The sequence below is a fragment of the Hylobates moloch genome, unplaced genomic scaffold (genome assembly GCF_009828535.3).
Source record: "Hylobates moloch isolate HMO894 unplaced genomic scaffold, HMol_V3 SCAFFOLD_4, whole genome shotgun sequence".
Lineage (NCBI taxonomy): Eukaryota > Metazoa > Chordata > Mammalia > Primates > Hylobatidae > Hylobates > Hylobates moloch.
The window spans coordinates 103,854,592-103,875,217 of record NW_026652279.1 but is presented as its reverse complement, the minus strand read 5'-3'; the positions used below and the strand labels follow the sequence as shown (position 1 = coordinate 103,875,217).

General features: G+C 37.7%; 1 protein-coding gene and 1 pseudogene across 5 annotated transcripts in view; one reads left to right on the top strand and one right to left on the bottom strand.

Moving 5' to 3' along the window:
- The window catches only part of DGKH (diacylglycerol kinase eta), a 193,962-nt gene that overhangs the window by 46,780 nt on the left and 126,556 nt on the right, over positions 1-20,626 (bottom strand). For 4 of the 5 annotated variants that reach the window (XM_032150777.2, XM_032150772.2, XM_058437830.1 and 1 more), the window contains 7 exons: positions 19,972-20,097; positions 16,080-16,182; positions 14,843-15,002; positions 12,957-13,065; positions 12,695-12,834; positions 7,359-7,443; positions 4,210-4,295 (listed from right to left, as the gene is read on the bottom strand). In XM_032150777.2, the coding sequence (XP_032006668.1) occupies positions 4,210-4,295; positions 7,359-7,443; positions 12,695-12,834; positions 12,957-13,065; positions 14,843-15,002; positions 16,080-16,182; positions 19,972-20,097 (809 nt within the window). The remainder of the gene's footprint in view (positions 1-4,209; positions 4,296-7,358; positions 7,444-12,694; positions 12,835-12,956; positions 13,066-14,842; positions 15,003-16,079; positions 16,183-19,971; positions 20,098-20,626) is intronic. The other variant, XM_032150778.2, reaches the window with a different exon arrangement.
- On the top strand, positions 752-1,278 carry LOC116467212 (coiled-coil-helix-coiled-coil-helix domain-containing protein 2-like; annotated as a pseudogene).

The following is a 20,626-nucleotide window of genomic DNA, read 5'->3' as shown; positions in this document are numbered from 1 at the left end:
CACCATGCCTGGTCAAGATTTTTAAAGTCTTAAAGAGATATCACTCAAATGTAGTGTGTGAACTTTGTCTGAATTTTGAACAAATAAAGTGTGTGTGCTTGTTTTCTTTTTTTTAAAGACCTTGTCAAAATTCAGACAAGGTTCACAAAAAAATCTCTGAGAAAACTAAGGGAAATGGGATATGGCTTAAGTAATATTGATACTGTTAGAGAATTATTATTAATTTCTAGATTTTTAAAAAGATTATATGTGTGCACATGCGCACACACACGCACACACACACATACAGTCAGCCCTCCGTATTCATGGGTTCCACATCCATGGATTCAACCAACCATGGATTGAAAACATTTGAAAAAGAAAACAGATTGTTTTGTCTACATTGAATATGTGCAGACTTTTTTTTGTCATCATTCCCTGAACAATACAGTATAACAACTATTTACACAGCAAATACATGTTATTATAAATAATCTAGAGATGATTAAAGCATGTGGAAGGATGTGTGTAGTTACATGCAAATACTATGGCATTTTCTATGAGGGGACTTGAGTACCTACGAATATCGGTATCCAAGGGGGTCCTGGAGCCAATCCACCATGGATAGAGAGGGAGGACTATATACCAAAAGTGCAGTAGAATAATTTTCAGGATGTTCTTAGAGATACTGTAGCAAAATAAAGTAGGAAGCAGATGGCAAAATGTTGGTAAATACTGAAACTGAATGATGGGTATGGTGGGAAGTAATTATACCAGTTTTGTTTGAAAATGTCCATAAAAAGAAAAATTAGAGATGCTGAGCCACTACCCATTTGTGATGGCACATGGAAGTCAAAGCTGCACCTCCAGCATGGCCCCTCCGGGCAGCCAGGCACCTCCAATGAGACCTGCACCCAGGCCAGCACCAGCAGCTCAGCTGCCAGCAGTGGCCCCATCCACTGCAGTTGAGTCTCCTGCTGCTGCACCCTGGCAGCCAGGTCTGATGGTCCAGATGGCAACCACTGCAGCTGGCGTGGCTGTGGGCCCTGCTGTGGGGCACATACTGGGTCAACCATCATGGGAATGGGGGGGCTTCGACAGAGGAAGTAATGCTGGGCTCACACGGCCTGACATCACTTACCAGGAGCCTCTGGGAGACTAGCTGCACAGCAGCAGCAGCCTTGCTTGTATAAGATAGAACAGTTTCTGGAGTGTTCCCAGAACTAGGGTGATGTCAAGCTCGGTGAGGGTTCCAGTGAGGTGCTGAAACAGTGCAGACATGCACATGGACTGGCCTAATCAAGAAGTTCAACCGAAGACATGGAAAATCAGCTTTCATGACCAAGTAAATTTAGCATAAAAATGTAACAGATAGTGAAGGTATAAAGTGTGAAGCCTGCAGTTAAGCCTCTCCTCTGTCATTCATAGCTTCCTTGCTTCAGAATTGCAGTGGAAGAGCATATTCTTACTGTGCAGAATTTCATTAAGATGGTACAGAATTTGGAGCTGGGTAAATGTTTGTGTGGCCTCTTTAAACCAGCTGTTGTGATTTTATTGTTTGTAAGATAACTGGAATAAAGTGATTTTCTTCCAAAAATAGTAATACTAAAAAATAAAATTTAACATATATTGTATTACTAGTACCAAATAATTACATATTGTCTCCTCTTTTTTCTCTTCAGCCTCTTTATGGCAAATTCCCTAGAATTGTATCTGGGGTTGTAAAGGCCTGGAAGCACAGATGAGTGAGTGACAAGAGGGGTCCCGCATCAGAATGGAATCTGCTTAAGGGCAGGCAAGCTGGTTAGGGAGAAACCCAAAGCTAGGGCTAAGAGCAGAGCCTTAGACAAAGAGTCAGGCCAAGGTCAAAGAAAACATCTGAAATGTAATCGGGTAAAACGTGAGGTGATGATACCATAATTTAATATAGCCCTCTGTCATTTATAAGCTCTATACTTATTATATTACTCAGCTTAATTATCCTAGCAGTTCCATGAGGGAGAAATAACAGGCCTTCTTTCCATATTCCCCACAAATAGGAAACAGGATTGAACACTAGAAAAAGCGCTGAATGGAGGCACAATGGCTGGCCCAGGAGAGGTGGGCTACACACTCTTTGTTTGGTGGGCAGTGCTGCTGGGGTTTTCAATGAATTATATTGCTTGATGGTGAAATGGACAGATCTCCAGTTTGTCCCAGGCCTTAGCACTCCCTATTGTCTTTCTCATCCCAGGCCCAGTTCACACACCTAAGTGATGGGCTGGCCCTTGCCCTGTGAATCAAATGTATTTTGATATGACATTTCAGAGGACATTGCTAGAAAAGGTGCAAAGCTGTAATGGAAGCTTTTTAAAGGTATAGCAAGTCATAAGAGAATTATTTTTTGTTTAATATAGTTAAGTAAATATTTTAACTGGCCACTTTTTATAGTTTGGATGTCAGCAAACCCTTTATATTGACTTTCATGTGTTTGATCAATCACTACCTTTCATATATTTTACATACTTTTAATGAAGTGGAATTCTTGTTAAGAAATTTCCACAGATGCAAACAGGATAATTATAGTAGCCACTCCTTTTTCTCCCTATCATTCTTAATCTTAACACCTTTGTAATATAACATTTTTGGCAGTGGAAACCTTTTCTCTAATAAAATCTTTTTTTTTTTTTTTTGAGATAAGATCTCACTCTGTCACCCAGGCTGGAGTGCAGTGGCGCCATCTTACCTCTAGTACAACCTCCATCTCCCAGGCTCAAGTGATCCTCCCACCTCAGCCTCCTGAGAAGCTGGGACTACAGGCAGGCACCAACACACCTGGCTAATTTTAGTATGTATATGTTGAGTAGAGACGAGGTTTTTTCATATTGCCCAGGCTGGTCTTGAACTCCTGGGCTTCAAGTAATCTGCCCACCTTGGCCTCCCAAAGTGTTGGAATTACAGGCATGAGCCACTGTACCTGGTTCAAATACAATCTTACACAGAATTCCAATATTAAAATATTAAAACTCTGTTTTGTTGACATTAATAAATTAGATAGAATTAAATTTTCTCCTTTACAAGAAAAATTAAACAATAAAGTTACAGATGACAGTTATAGTCTTCTATTCAATGCAGTTTCCAATTATTTCTGTATTTTATTTTAGTTACATGATTGTAAGGAAATTGTTTTCAATTAAGTAAAAATGGCAGAAGATGCTTTAGTCCAATATGTGCACAACACAGAAACCTGCAGCACCGCCCGCCAAACAGTCTGCAGCCCACCTCTCCTGGGCCAACTAGTGTGCTTCCCTTGCTGTAAGCCATTCAATTCTTTTCCTGTTGTGAAGTCCTGTTTCCTATTTCTGGGGAATATGTTGTCAAAAGCAATTGTTACTACATTTGTACTTTTTTCACAAGCAAATTTGTTTATAATGATTCATCTTGTCTTTCCTCAACTTCACTGTGAATTAAGTACATAATATACCAAAATTTGTGTATTTTTTCTTTACCACTTTCCCACCCCTTTTCTTTCTTTCTTCCCCTTTTCTCCTCTGTTATTGTGTAATAGTAACCCGTGCTTTGCTAAGCCAGAATTTGAATGCATTCTTTTGCTTATCAGTTGAAAATTTCAGCTGGTGTCACCCCTTCTTCTAGTCGACTTTCCAGTCTCTTGACATCAGCATAGGATGCTTCGAAACTAAATTCTAAATTCCAGCCAGGCAATATTTGGGATAATAACATCAAGTAGCTTTGGCTCCATGTACAAAATCAACTTCACTAAAATATGATAACTTTGAATTAAAATGTAATTATTCAATTTAAACATGCTGAGAAACATTATTTTGAAAAATCTCATCATTTTCCTTTTTCTAATGTGATGTAAACAGTTCCTAAATAGTAGTGTTTATGGAAATAATGAATTATAATGAAATGTGTTTTCCATATTATAAGTAATCATAAACATTTCCTTAAATAGACATTTAGGTTAATTAAACTCTAAACGCTTCTTACACCTTTTTGATAAAAATGTTTCAAATTAAACATTAAAAAAATACCCTCTAAGTATACACCACTGCCAATAAGATGCTAACATGATTTTTAAAAATCAATTCATATTTAGTATATCTAATTTTATAAGCTACTTCCAAGATATTTTTTGAGAAGAAAACTCACAAAGAAATGACCTAAATGGTAGGTGCCAGCTATCATTTCATTTTCACCATATTTAAAGACTTAAAACCCACAACTCACTTGGCAGAAGATATGACCACTGCATGTTCATCAGAATTGAGGATTTTTGTAAGATGCGTTGCAACTGAGTCTTCATAAATCGTCATCTGAAAAAAAGAAAACTCTACACTGTATTATTGTTGCTGGCATTTATACAACTCACTTATTGCTGCTCCAGAAATGGAACCCTTCATGACATATGTTTAGGCAGGGCAATCACTATAATGAAATATATGAAAGAGTCATCATACAAAATAGATATTTCCTTTTGGCAAAAGGCTTTCAGTTTCTGGAATTCTTTAATGTATATTCTTATAGAAATCCATAAAAACTCCTTTACAAAATTTTTTAATGTAAAAATATCTCAATATAAAAATAATTCCTACAAAGTAGTACAATAAAAGCCAAAAAATCTAATAAAAATTGGGCAAAAGACTAGACATTTAAATATAAAAATATCCAAATGGCCCATAAACAGATGAAAACATATCCAGTCTCAGCCATCAGGCAAATGGAAACTAAAACCACAATGCAGTACCACCATGCAGCTCCAAAATGGCTAAAATGAAAACAACTAGAAAATGGCAAGTGCTAGCAAGGCTATGGAGCTACAGAATTCTCATACGCTGCTGATGGGAATGCAAACTGATAACACTCTCACAAACGATTTGGTAGTGTCTCTTAAAGCTGAACATATGTAATGATATCACAGGACTCAGAAATTCAACTTCTATATCTACACCCAAAAGAAAGACAGAATTGTGTTCACCAAAAGACATGCACTAGGATGTTCATAGCAGCATTCATCTAATAGTAGAAAAGATGACAAATGACAGTGTATTTGTGCAATGGAAGACCATAGGAGAATGAGAATGAATGATTTATAGCCAAGCCACAGTATAGATCAATCTGATAAACATAACATTGAGTGAAAGAATCCAGGAACAAATGAGAGCATACAAAATGATTCTATTTTATAAAGTACACAACAGATACCAATCTATGCTATTAGAAGTTAGCATAGTGATTATTGGGGTAGGAGGTGGGGGTCTTGACTGAAAGAGGGCATGAGGCGGCTTATGGGGTACTTGAACACTGTCGGGTGGCCTAGCATAGATTTGTTTAGTTTGTGAAAATTTACCAAGCTATACATTTATGACCTGTGCACTCTTCTGTATGTATAATTCAATAAAAAAGTTTTCAAAAATGCTGAATACACTTTCGTATAATCATGTAAATAAATATTTCTTTTAAACAATAGTCAAAATGCCAAAAGCATCCATAATCCCTTTTCTATTTGACTCAAACTTTAACATCCTGTTGAAAGAACACATACATTTTCCTAATATGTAAAAATGTGCACAATATTTAAACAGCCTCATATTCAGAGCCTTACATCAAATGTATGCCTCAAATAATATTCCATTTCACACAGCTCAAAATTTTCTAGTATAAATGATCTGCTCTGGGCAAGCTGGCCGCCTATGCTCTTCTGCCTGACTCAGGTATCTTTTCATTACTTCCACCAATCAGCCTCAGTTTATTCAGACTTAATTGAAGATTCAATTAAGATTAAAAAGAAGATTCAACATTCAGAATCTTCTGTTGAAGATAAACAAAAATAAGTTTATTTTTAAAAAGCGAAGTTTCATTTAAAACCCTTTTGTACAAAAAAGAGAGATTTCCCTCAAATCTTTAGAATTGTACCTCATATTTAGTGATTACACATAAGTGATAAAAGTATTTACTATTATTTTATATGCTAGAAAACAGACATTTCTGAAGTAAATGGAAGAAAAAAATTCTCCTTTTTGTCTTTTTTGGAAAGAAAATTAATAACATTTACAAAAATACTGTTAATATAAAGGACTGGTTTCCATAAAAATGTGTTATGTTTATGGAATCACATAACTAAAAATGCTGCTGAAAATAAAATGGTAAATATATTAATCTTTAATAGTGATTATCTCTGGGTGGTAGGACTACAGGTGATTTTATTTTCTTTTTCATATAATTTTGTATTTCCCAAATTTTTTTAGAAGCAGTTTTGGCTATCGGCAGTTTTTATGTCAGAAAAAGTTTTTAAAATACAATTAGCTTCTCTAAGAAACGGCCCCATGTTTGTAGTTATCATTCCTTGCCTTAGTTTTGACAAGATCATAATTTTCTTAATGACAAAACAAAGATTTCAACTGTAAAATAAACAGATGAATTTTCCTGGAGGGAAAAATAAGCTAGCATAGATCAAATGGTCTTAATTAGTCAGAGAATAATCCTTTGAAAGTCAGGTTCTGTTTTAAATCTACACCGCTTTGAGGTTTAATCAGAATGCTGAATCTTTAAAAACGTTAGTCATTTATGGTCTGTAGTAGAGATGGAATTAAGTGGTCTTTCTTCCTTTAACTATATCAATGGGCTTAACCCAGAGACCTGTCTTGCTGTCCGTTCAAAAGAGTAGGGGCCGGCCACAGTGTCTCATGCCTGTAATTCCAGCACTTTGGGAGGCTAACGCAGCAGGATCTCTTGAGACCAGGAGGTCAAGGCTGCAGTGAGCTGTGTTTGCATCATTGCATTCCAGCCAGCCTGGGCCACAGAGCAAGACCCTGTCTCAAAAAGAAAAGAACAAGAAAAGAGTACGCAAAGCAAGCAGTAAGACAGAAATTGTATAATATTCTGGCCATGGTGTGTTTGGATACTGTTTAAAGAAGCTAACATCTTATAATCAAACAATCTAACGGCCAAAGTAGAAGATGAATAAACACTAACAGGAAACACCAGCTGACCTTCCTGGAGCTCTGCTGATAAAACGGAAAAAGGCAGGTAGAACATGCAGGGAGGAATTATCTGTGCAGGAGAACAGATAGTGCTTTACACATCTGTTATATCATTTAACTCCCACGACTTTGTAGCCTCACTTTACACATGAAGAGGCCCAGGAAGAGGAGTGACGGGGCACTCCCAGTGTGGGTGGTCATGGAAGGACTCTAACCTAGATTCAGGATTCTTCTCTCTGGGGGAGAGGACTAGAGGTAGTCAACGAGACCATACCCCAAAAATAAAATTAAGTTAACATGCTACCACCATATATTAAGAGTACATTTTCTCTCTTTTTTTTTTTTTTCAAGACATCCACCCCCATTTCAAATGATAGGTAAAGGGTTAAGTCTTACATAAAATTCTTCAGATGCTTCTGGAGGTCCTGGAAGTAGGGAAGCTTTTGGTGGCAATTTGAGTTCATATGTCATTATACTCCACCTGAAGGGAGAAAAACTCTTTGGTCTAAGATTTCCTTAAAATTGGATAAACTAACTGTTACCATCTCATACACACACACACACACACACACACACACACACACACATTCATCAACTATGGTTTATTTTATTTTAAAACAACCAAAAATGGGAAAAGAGATCACATTTCAGTAATCTCATAAAATGTTGAATTTATAGCTTATGATTTCTACATCTTACCACTTCTCCAATTAGTGGCTTCCAAGTGTTTTAAGACCCATAGCCCACAATAAGAAATTCACACATGTTACAATGCCCCCACTTCTTCTCAGGTGCAATGCATTCTGACTTTTCCATTCTTTTCTGTTCTATTTTAAAGATAATGCTCATTGCAGTTTACTAACTAGGTTATAAATTACTAATGAGTCATAACCCGAAGTTTTAAAACAATGTCTTAAATTAAATAAATACATACTACCTATAAACTGTTACTCAATCACACTTGCCAAATCAGCTTATACATACATAAAAGGAAAATTAGCTAAATACCCCTTCTTAAATTAAGAATGAATGTAACTATGGGAGTAGGGGGAAAATATTAATAATACTTAACTGAAGTAAATTTATTTCAATTAGCTATAAGTATTAATTTCAAAGCAAACATAAAATCATTTGGTGTTAGAGAAAAGCAATCAACTCAAGGTAAGTCCAGTTTTCTATCCAAAATAATTATTTCAAAACTTGGGAAGAAGAGTTGGGCCAGGACATTATTGTAGACTAACAAAATATGAAATAAAGGCCAGGTGTGGTGGCTCATGCCTGTAATCCCAGCACTTTGGGAGACTGAAGTGAACGAATCGCTGGGGCTCAGGAGTTCCAGACCAGCCTGGGCAACATGGTGAAACTTCGTCTCTACAAAAAAATTAAAAATAGCCTGGCATGGTGCTGTGCACCTGTAATCCCAGCTACTTGGATTGCTGAGGAGGGAGGATCACTTGAGCCTGGGAGGTGGAGGTTGCAGTGAGCTAAGATCACGCCACTGCACTCCAGCCTGGGCGACAGAGCCAGACCCGGTCTCAAAAAAAAGAAAAAAGGCCAGGTGCAGTAGCTCATGCCTGTAATCCCAGCACTTTGGGAGGCCATGGCAGGCGGATCACCTGACGTCAGGAGTTCAAGATCAGCCTGGCCAACATGGTGAAACCCCGTCTCTACTAAAAATACAAAAAAAAAATAGCCAGGTTTGGTGGCGGGCACCTGTAATCCCAGCTACTCGGGAGACTGAGGCAGGAGAATCACTTGAACCAGTGAGGCGGAGGTTGCAGTGAGCCAAGATTGTGCCACTGCACTCCAGCCTGATGACAACAGCAAAACTCCATCTCAAAAAAAAGATGTAAAATAAAGATTTTTACACAGAAACAAAGCATAATAAAAGCAGTACCTTAACACATGAATTTTAAGAAAAGCATAACACAGCTGAAGCTACTGATAGAACCCAGAGGAAAATCCCAAGATCAATATTTAAACAGAGCCTAGTGTATCATTCAGCCTATGAGAATAAATGTTTGCATAAAAATTCAAATTTCCAGAAAGCCCCCCAATAGATATAAATTATATTTTGGGATATGTAAACTAGCTACTTTTAGCTACTATTCAACTCTTGACATGAAAATACTTTAAAAGAAATTTACTTTGGGAGGCCAAGGCGGGCAGATCACGAGGTCAAGAGGTCAAAAGATCAAGACCATCCTGGCCAACACGGTGAAACCCCGTCTCTATTAAAACTACAAAAATCAGCTGGGTGTGGTGGCACACGCCTGTAGTCCCAGTTACTTGGGAGGCTGAGGCAGGAGAATTGCTTGAACCCAGAATGTGGAGGTTACAGTGAGCCAAGATTGTGCCACTGCACTCCAGCCTGGCGACAGAGCGAAACTCTGTCTCAAAAAAAAGAGGCCGGGTGTGGTGGCTCACGCCTATAATCCCAGCACTTTGGGAGGCCGAGGCGGGTGGATCACGAGGTCAGGAGATCAAGACTATCCTGGCTAACATGGTGAAACCCTGTCTCTACTAAAAATACAAAAATTAGCCGGGCGTGGTGGCAGGCACCTATAGTCCCGGCTACTTGGGAGGCTGAGGCAGAAGAATGGCGTGAACCTGGGAGGCGGAGCTTGCAGTGAGGCAAGATCGCACCACTGCACTCCAGGCTGGGCTACAGAGTGAGACTCCGTCTCAAAACAAAAAAAGAAATTTATATTTGAAAACCAAAAGCCATTCATTTATCCATGCAGCAGATATACTATATTGAGCATCTCAAGGTCACGGGGTCTGGAAACACAAGGGTGAATAGGCTTCCCCAGTGAAGCTAACATTCCAGTGCAGAAAATAGGTATGATGCAAGCAAACAAAACAATTAAACTTTGTAAATATCCAAACAGGGAAAACCACGAGTAGAAACATAAAAGTCAAGTTCCTTATAGCTGGAAATACTTTTCTGGTCAAAGACAGTTAAATAAATGGTAAATAAATCCATCCAAATGTCTGAGTTCCTTGCACCTTCCCACTATACCTCCCCACTCGACAGGAAATGGTTGGAGCTAAATAAAAAGGAGAAAGCAGCAGCAAGGGATGAAAAAGTGAGGAAGAGGTGCATATGAGTAAAAGCTAAGCAGAGGCAGAGGCCAGAAGGAAGGAACCATCTGGCCTACACACATAAAGGGGAGAGAGTGCAGAGTTGAGAAAGGACCCTGGACACTAGAGAGAGCAGGGATTGCAGTTTACCGTGCCCGTTCTATTACTTATTAGCTATTTAACTTAGATAATGTAAAAGCCTCCTAAACCTTTTCACCAGTAAAATGGACATGGCAATATTAGCTATCTCTAGGAGAAGGGTGATGATTAAATGAGACGATGCACGAAGTAAAGCAACTAGAAAGTGCTAGGCAGACAAAAATTAGTTGTTTTATTCCCACTGTATCCAGAAGACTACATTTTCATCTTTGTAAAATAATGCTTTTCTGACCCAACCCACAGTGTTGTTTTGAGGATCAAATAAATATATTTGAAAAACTCATCTAATTTAGAACATTAAACAATGACTTTTTAACTTGGTGGGGTTTTTTTTGTTGTTTTTTTTTTTTTTTGAGACAGAGTCTCGCTCTGTTGGCCAGGCTTCAGTGCATTGGCATAATCTCAGCTCACTGCAACCTCCGCCTCCTGGGTTCAAGCGATTCTCCTGCCTCAGCCTCCTGAGTAGCTGGGATTACAGGTGCCCACCACCATGCCCAGTTAATTTTTGTATTTTTAGTAGAGATGGGGTTTCTCCATGTTGGCCAGGCTGGTCTCGAACTCCTGACCTCAGGTAATTCGCCCACCTGGGCCTCCCAAAGTGCTGGGATTACAGGCGTGAGCCACTGCAACCAACTCACTTGTTCTTTACAAACAGTAAATTAATAAAGGAAACATAGGAATAAAATATTCCTATGTTTCTAACAAAGATCTTAAGTTTCTGAATCCACTCTGATTTTTGTGTGTGTGTATTTTCTTTTGTTTTGTTTTGATTTTGCATACCAGTAGGTATTCAAGGAATTTCACCGTGGGGGTGCTGTTTCTTGGCTAACCACCTGGAGAAGTGACTTTTTATTTATTTATTTATTTTTAATTTTTTTTGAGACAGGGTCTCACTCTGTTGCCCAGATTGTAGGGCAGTGGTGCAATTGTGGTTCACTGCAACTTCCACCTCCTGGGCTCAAGTGATCCTCCCATATCAGCCTTCCAAAGTGTTGGGATTACAGGCGTGAGCCACCTCCCCTAACTGAGAAGTGAATTTCTATAGCACACAAGGGGAAAGCACATACCCAGGGTAGATGAAATGCCTAACAGCAAGGGAAGTGGTCTTTACATTTGCAACAAAGAAAGCATTTAAATAACCCCTTTTGTTTGGTAACCACAGAATTAGACAGTTGTCTGGGAAGTCACCTCCGGGCTCATTTACAAATAATGGTGATTTTATTTATTTATTTCCAATCTTTTTTCCCCAGAGTGAGGTATAATTGACAAATAAAAAATTGTATATATTTAAGGTGTACAACTTGATGTTTGGATATATATACACCACAATCAAGCTAACTGACATATCCATAGGTACTATTTCTCTTTTTCATTCCGTTTCTTCTTTTAACCTCCAGATTATTTTAAAGGCTGGAGGCTGAACCCAGTAGCACATAAGATTATAAACTTTTATGCACCCAAACTACTGGAGTATCTCTGTCATGTAATTTTGGATAAACAGAGATGAATGTTCTACTTCCCAGCTCTCTTTTTAAATATTCTGTCAGCAAAAGAATCAAGCATTACAATATTACCTTATGACAGGCAAGGTTACAATTAATTAGGTTATAGCCCATCTTAGAGTAATTACATTTCAGATTGGTGGCTCCCTGGTGAAATTTTGTTATTTTCGGGAAGAGTTCCACAGATGGCTAATTCTATCAAAGTTGTTTTGATTTATGCTACCTCAAGTTGATCATGATATTTTGACATCTGTCCTCTACTGACATTGGGGGTTGGGGAGTGACTGGTTACTGAGTCCTGTTGTTCCTTATACCCAAATTTTAAACACCTCCTCCATAACACTCAGGGTACACACATTGTGGTTTCTTTTTTATACACGGACATTCAGAGAGAAAGCAATTAAGAGACGTGATCAAGAACAGCAAAAACACAATGATAGTCCCTTCATTTGAAGCTGTCTTCCGAATACTTCCCTGCCCCTGGGAAAGGACTGCTTATATTTTAACATATCTAGTTCTTATTGGATCAATGCATTCTTAATATGTATATTTAAGAGGAGATATTCTAACAAATCTAACGTTTATATGTCCTCTTTAGCTTTTTGGAAACCACACAATGACAGGAGACTACCTACTACACTCATCAAAAGGCCCCCTACAAAATGAACTATTTTAGTTTTCTGACCTGAACTGTAATTAAAAGTAAATAGTAGTAACACAGCCTTCTATATTTAAAATAATGAGTTCCTCAGACTAGTTTTTTATAATTCATTCATTCACTATAAAACATCTTTATTGAGTGTCTTCTCTGTGATAGGCCCTGTTCTCCATCTCAGGGATTAACCAGTGGACGAGATCAGGAAGGCTGTGCCTTCGTGGAGCTTCTAGTCAGTAAAATTTATTAATAAATATTTATTAAGAAATCATCAAAAAAATGATTTCAGTATGCCATTTTCCATCTAGTTGTAGAAAAGAATTCACTTTTACCTGTCCAACATTTTGGTACTGGCTCGTTCCAGTTTCTCCAGGATCTGAGGAAGTTGAGTGTCATCGTCATATGAACCTCCCCAGCCAAGAACTCGGGCAAGGTCATTTCCTGTACCCAAAGGCAACACTCCCAGCTGACACTGAAAGAGAGTGCAACAGGGTGACTTTCAGACAAGTTGAGAAATAGGGACTACTGCATTTCTGCACCTCTCTGGTAAGTATGCATTCATGTTAACTAGCAAGTAAAAGAATTAGCACTTGCCTGTTTATTCAAGTTGAGCTTATCAATTTCTGACAAAACCCAACCTACACTTCCATCGCCTCCACAAACAAGAATCCGGAAATTGTCAAACTTCTGAAATAATCTTAAACTGAAAGCAAAAAGGATTTTATTTTAGTATAAAGAAATAAAAATCACTTTCCTCAATTCTTTGTTATTCTGTATCGGTATTCATATTCAGATTAAATATAAGAACTCCTACTTACATGTTAATTATACCATAAACATTCACTGAAGTGTAATTTTAACTCAAGAAAACTTCTGAATCATAAGGAGGAAAGGGAATGATAAGTAGAAATGAAGATAAAATTAGGAGGAATGGGGGTGAGAAATGAGAAAACAAAAAAGAAGCAGAGACCAGGAAAGGTAAAGTAATACAAGATGGTGGAAGTAGTGGTTCTTCTCTTTCTATTACAAGAATAAATTCTTTCCCTAAGAATTACAAACCATGGGTAAGGAATCTAGGGTACTGAAGCTAATAAGTGACGCTCAGGCAGTTCCTAAAGACACCAATCATTGTATTGCTCTCAGGACTCCCAACTGGCTTTTTCTCCTCTTCTCCTATTCTCAGGCCCATCCTTCTATTTTCCCTCATCTCAACTTTTGACACATCCCGTCTCCTAAATGTACCTTTGTACACTTACTTCAAGTATTACGGAAAATCTAAAAAATATTAGAGGGACAATCTCAGGAAGTTTCATCAAGAGAGGTCCTTGGAGCCTTCGAGGACAAATGGGAAAAATAAATCAAGACTATAAGATAATGGAACTATAAAGGATTATAAAATGGATGTGTTAGAAAGGGGGACAAAACTACCCTAGCATGGCAGAGACAAAGAAGGTGAGAAGAAAGGCTAGATGAGGAAACTCTAGGACCTCAGCAGAGGAAAGGAAGGGCAGTACACGTAGATAAGGAGGAAGCTGGGTATAATTGAAGAAGACCGACATCCATGTGACCAGAAGGGCCTGAGACTCAGCAAGATAAAGGCAATGGAAGCAGGAAGGAAGACTCAGGTGGAAAAAGTGAACAGAGGCACCAAGAGAGAAGAAAGGAGAGAAATAGAGAAGACAGAGGAAAGTATCATACTACAAAACACAAAATGCCTTTCCAGGCACTGGTGTCAAAAATCCCCATTTCTACTTCTGCGTTCATGCTTTAAGGTAACGGTGGAACCCAAGAGAAAAGCTGAGTTGCTCTAAGTAAATTACATAGAGGTTTGAAGGCCCCCAGTTCAGAAGACATAATATCGCCTCTTAAGAAAAATCATATGCATACTCTAAAAATGTATTGAAAGTGCCAAAAGGTATATTTTCCCTCAGTGAAAATACTACTTAGTTCATTTTATCTTACAGATTTTAAGTTATATGACATTCAGAAAGCTGAAAAGAATCATCAACAAAAGTATTTCTTTGTCATTTATGTGAACTGAGTCTGAGATCCTTGAAGAACTGCCCTTGACAGCCATGAGAGTCCCTGTACTTTGGTTTAATAATCAATTATTTATATTATATGTAAATCAATATCAGCTTTCCATGCAAATCATTTTCTAATATTACTTTATATTTCTATATTTACGCAAGTTGATCTTTCTTGGAGCTAAAGAAATTGTTAGTATTGTTTGACGTAGAATATATTCTAAAACATTTTCTAAACAAATTTTGGAATTGAGAAATTTCAATACAGTTTTGGAATTTATACAAGACAGTTGTATTAACTATCCAAAAGGTTGTGTTAAAACTTATAATTAGAGCTTTAAAAATGAGGGAGGGATCTAGAGGAATCTATAATTTTCATGAGCTGAAAAACCAGACACATTTAACCCCTAGTCCTACATTGTATTCAAATAAGATGTATCAGTAATCAGTTACCCTAAATGAGGACCTCCATTCATTAAATCAAACACCTGAGCCGGATTTAGCAACTGTTTAAAGCGACGAAGGAACTTTACTCCCTGATTATCTCCACTCTTAGAATTGACAAAAACCAATAGAGGACTAACACAGAACGAAAATGTGGCTCTACAGAAACCTGTAAAAAAAACACAATACAAGATCAATACATACGGCTTTCTCTTTTAAATTATTAGCAAACATTCAGAGAAAAGAAAATAAATTTATAAAAACTGGAGCATTAAGTTTTAATTTAGCTCTCCAAATAGAGAGAGGTTAACTATTTATATACAAACCTGTATGTTTGTAGGTAATTCTTATGTTCATATTCAATATTTCAAAGTATATTAACTGCTCCTTTCTGAAGTCTGACAGAATATTTTAAAATTCATAGTAAACAAAATCAAGGCTTAGGTTGGGGGAGAGGGCTGTTAATAGCATAGGTTTTTTAAAAAGTCACATATTTTGAGGTTTATAAACTTACATCTTCAGGTTTATAAACTTATATCTAAGATATCTATTGGCATAAATTAAAAAGTTTGAAAAGCATAAAGCATGATATCAGTGCAAGACATTAATAATAGTATAGTCCTCCCTATGTATTCTTGGGGAATTGGCTGCAGGAGCCCTGTGAATATCAAAATCCACAGTTGCTCAAGTCTGTTACATAAAACAGCATAGTATTATACATGGTAAAAAGCCTTTGTAATACGGTTTGCTTAGAAGGAAGTAATTAGTATGCAATCCCAAAACCGGTGTTGTAGAGGGGTTCCTCAGCACTTTACAGTTAAGTTGTAAGATTTTGGGAAAAGTGCATTTATAGGAATATAAATTCCTACAGTGAAATTACAGAAAAACAGATTTTAATAACAACCATGCTAATAGGCAGTTTCAATTATAGAGGAAAAAAACACTTATAAAAATTAACCTTTTCAGATTGTATTGCAGTACAGAGTAATGATCTTATTTATTTACTAAAACGTAAAATCTAAAAGTCTTATATACAGTAATTTCGCCAATGTTAATAGCTATTCTACAACTTTCACTTAAATATATTCTTTTAAAAATGGAATGTACTTTCAGCAATTTAAATGGAATTGTTTTAGAAAAACTGACTACAATAGTCAATTACCATTATAGTTATTCTAGGAAAAGAAATATACATATCAATATTGAATATACCAGAAATATACGTACTTACACTACTGCTACATACCATCGGAATCGGTGCTGTTTAGTGCAATTGGAGGTATGATAGATACTTTACATTGACCAAGTGGACATATTGGATGGTATAAATCTTTGCAGGCAGTGTGTACCTAATAACAAACAAATATACCTTCAAGAATCATACAAATAATGTTCTACCATTATAAATCACATCTAAGGAACTGATAATCTAGAATCAACTGTACCACAAAATGTTCAGTAATTCATAAACTACTTTAAATGGTATAACATTTATACTTCAGGAAATGACTAAACATTTTAGAAATGGAAATTTGATTTTGGTCCATGCAACCAATTTTTGTAATTATCTCAGAGAAGAATATATAGTTAATGAATAACTGGTGAAGGCAAAGAGAGAGGAAGAGAAGAGACCAAGTGCAGAGGAAGGGAGGCAGAGAAGAGAAAAAGAAGGGGAAAAGGAAGAAGAAGGAGGGCAACTAACCAGTGTGTCAATATCATTGCCCATAAAATAAATCAATGACAGAACATTTATTTTGTTTTTATAAAAATTCTTATAAAATTTAACAAAGATAAAATCTATAAAGTGCCTGCTTTTTCTGAAGTTATCTCATAACTTTCTATTCATATTTCTTTTATGACATTTCCCTATTATTAAAGTTACAAGTACCCCCATGCTTATTTTCTCAGCTGGACTGCTGCTCTGTAAGGTAAAGGAGAGTGATGCGTATCACAGGCACCCAGTAAACGTGCTTTCAGTAGAAATGAGTTTCATGGTCATGCAAGGTACTATTGAGAACAAAAACAAGGATAACTTATTAAGTAGGACCCAGGCAATTTAGTTTGTGTACTTGTCTGGAGAGCCTTCTAAATGTTTTCACCAGTAAAAGCAGACACTTTTCATCAAGTTCTTATTTAATATGACTTTATTTTACTAGTCCTTTTAGAAAACTGGCATAATTAAACCTGTATTTATCAAAACCTTTGGGAGAATAACTAAAATTCAATAATAATTCTCATTCTGGTGATGACCTGTTTTTAGACAGTTTTCTATTATGCTTTACAATAATTAACAATCCAAATACATTTTTAAAAAACTAGCACACACAGATAGCTTCAAAAGTAATTTTAAAATGTATAAGAACCATGGAGCAAAACAGAAAGGTATTTATAATAATGCTAAATAAGAAAAGCAGATGATCAAATTATATCTTCACAATTTTTACAGAAAAGGGAAAACTATGTCCACAGACCTGGATGACAGTAGGAAAAATTATAAGTTGATTCATTAGGCTTATAGGGCTATAGGCTTTTTTATTTTGTTTGTTTTCTTTTTTTACTATATAGACTACGTTTTAGGCACTAGATATCCTGCTGCTAGAAACTCATGTTTTTGTTTGTTTTTTTGACATGGAGTTTCGCTCTTGTTGCCCAAGCTAGAGTGCAATGGCGCAATCTCAGCTCACTGCAACCTCCACCTCCAGGTTCAAGCGACTCTACTGCCTCAGCCTCCCAAGTAGCTGGGATTACAGGCACCTGCCACCACTCCTGGCTAATTTTTGTATTTTTAGTAAAAACGGGGTTTCACCATGTTAGCCAGGCTGGTCTTGAACTCCTGACCGCAGATGATCCACCCACCTCGGCCTCCCAAAGTGCTGGAATTACAGGCGTTCATGTTTTTTAATTTTTTATTTTTTGAGATGATGTTTTGCTCTTGTTGCCCAGGCTAGAGTGGAATGGTGCAATCTCGGCTCACTGCAACCTCCAACTCTCAGGTTCAAGCAATTCTCCTGCCTCAGCATCCCAAGTAGCTGGGATTACAGGTATGCACTACTGTGCCCAGCTAATTTTTTTGACTTTTTAGTACAGACGGGGGTTCCAGCATGTTGGTCAAGCTGGTCTCGAACTCCTGACCTCAGGTGATTCACATGCCTTGGCCTCTCAAGGTGCTGGGATTACAGGCATGAGCCACTGCACCAGGCCAGAAACTCATGTTTTAAAGACAAAATAATGTGTAAACAGGCAAATGGTTGTGTATAGGAAGTGCAAGACTAAGAGAGGTGCTATAAGGTGATGGTAGCTCAGAAACCAGCATGTCCAACTTACACAGGGTGGGGCAGGAATGATGCCACAAGGTGAAATTTGAGTGTGCCAGGAAAAAAGAGAGAAAAGGCATCCTCCCTTGTACCATCTGTAATACCACTGCTATTCTAGTTAAGAAATGTTTAAAAGTTAGGGGTGAATAGAAGGAGCAAGTAATAAACCTAATTAACTCCCGCTGTTAAAGTTAACAGAGTTTAAAAACTACCGATTTTTTTTTTAAAGTAAAGATATACAAATTGCAGGTAAAAAAAATTTACATAAAACCTTTCTAAAATAATTCATCATACGTTATGTGTTTTCTTTTTCTTTCTTTCTTTTTTTTTTTTTTTTTTTGAGAGGCAGAGTCTTGCTCTGTTGCCCAGGCTGGAGTGCAGTGGCACGATCTCAGCTCACTGCAACCTCCGCCTCCTGGGTTCAAGCAATTCTCCTGCCTCAGCCTCCCGAGTAGCTGGGATTACAGGCGCCCACGACCACGCCCAGCTAATTTTTGTATTTTTAGTAGAGATGGAGTTTCACTGTGTTAGCCAGGATGGTCTTGATCTCCTGACCCCATGATCCGCCCACCTCAGCCTCCCAAAATGCTGGGATTACAGGCGTGAGCCACCACGTCCAGCCGTGTTTTCTTTCTAATACATTGGAAGTGAACAGCTGAAGCTCTAGAAATAGAGAAATCGACTTTAGTAAATGTACAGGCCAATAAAAATAGCAGGAAAATTTGTTATCAGTGGTTGTCCTCTCAAAAAGAAATCTGAGGTGGAATGATGATTTAAAATCTTGTTTATGGGTAGAATTCCTTTAAAATAAAAAAAATGGCATAAGAAGGTTTTAGGGGCTAGGCTTGTACTAAGATTGTAAAGAGAGACACCTGTTACAGTCTATATATGAGATTAAATGAGATAAGAGAAAAAGTATTAGTAACATATCTAAGGCTAGTAAAAGAGGCAATCAATGAAGAATAACAAAAGCATGAGGACAAAGAGAAGAAACACAGATTGACCTATCAGGCCTAACTAAAAATTTGTAGGACTTATTTTCCTTTGTGGCCTATCAGACAATCTCATTGATTAGGAAAGCAATACATCACACATCTCTTACATTTGCTGATCTACACCATACATACCAAAATCAATAGTTTTTCCATATGTTAAAATTTGAGGCTGGCTTCCAAATTTCAGGCAGCAATGTTAAAAGACAAGACTCAAAACCACCAAATAAGTCAGCCCCAGTGCAAGGCAATCACTATCATTGTAGAGCAGCATCGCCCAGTGCTGAGATGAACACTCACACCCACGACCTCCTCATCCTGCAGTTTTTCAGTCCCATGCCACTGTCTGCATGACCTCCTTCCTACTCTGACTGTCCTCATACAGTCCGGAGGCCCTGTCCTCACCATATCTGGCATAAATAATCAGCTGTTGGCTCTGTCAGAGAGCACTGGTAGGGTTGTAGCAAATTTACATGTCGCATGTCAACCAAAATTTGGTGACATACCAGAGAAGGGCTTTCAGGTAGTAAAATAGGCCCGAATATAGCAAATCACTTTGTTGATAAAGCAAAATGAAAAAACAATACAACTATGGGTAAGAGATCCTGAGGCACAGGACATGGATGAACAAGAGTAAGTTTTACAGGGCATTTGAAACAATGACCAGACTAGGAGGACTATACTGTAAGGAAAGAACAATGTCATCATTAGATGCGTATGCCACCAGGCTCAGCTCTGTCATAAATTCTTTGCTTTGCCTCTAAGCCACGTGGATGACAAAGTTAGGGAAAGAAGCTAATTAAAAAGGATGAACTGATTCCAAAACCCTCACCATTGTCTTACACCAAAGGCATTTCCAGTCCTGTAGACGGAGAACACTGCCACATGTTTTGTCGCAGACAGCACACTTGGCACTTACAGGCAGGTTGCCCTCGAGCCACTGGTGAGGCATCGCGACCTGTGGAGAAGGAAGAAAGAGCAGCCAGGTGAAGACTGGTGGACACCAACCTTACCCCAGGGGAGATTTTGAATCATTTCTCACTCTAGGGGGTCGGTAGTACGTTTTATGCATAGCACTCACTCATTTACCCCACATTCATTGAGCATCTATTATGAATGTTCAAGGAATATAAAAGTAAGGTAAAAGCCTTGCCCTTCAGGGTTCAGGTAGATTTAGCTGAGGCATGTAAAGGGATTATAATAAAGTGATCACTAAGCGTTCCCAGAAACCCATATGCATGGTGCAGCGGAGGCAAGGCTTTGAAAGTGGAGGTATACCGTTGAGAGGCAACCCCAAAGTCTGAAGAGTGAACATCTCAGCTAAGCCTTAAAGAACATCTCAGAGTTCATCAGAGGTCGACAACAACAGCCCAGCACAACAGCCACTTCTAAGCCCTATTCACAACAGATTTCCTTCAAAATCTAAGAGCTAAAGAAGCTATGAAGGATTCAATTAAAAATAAAAACTCGGAATCAACCAAACCTTC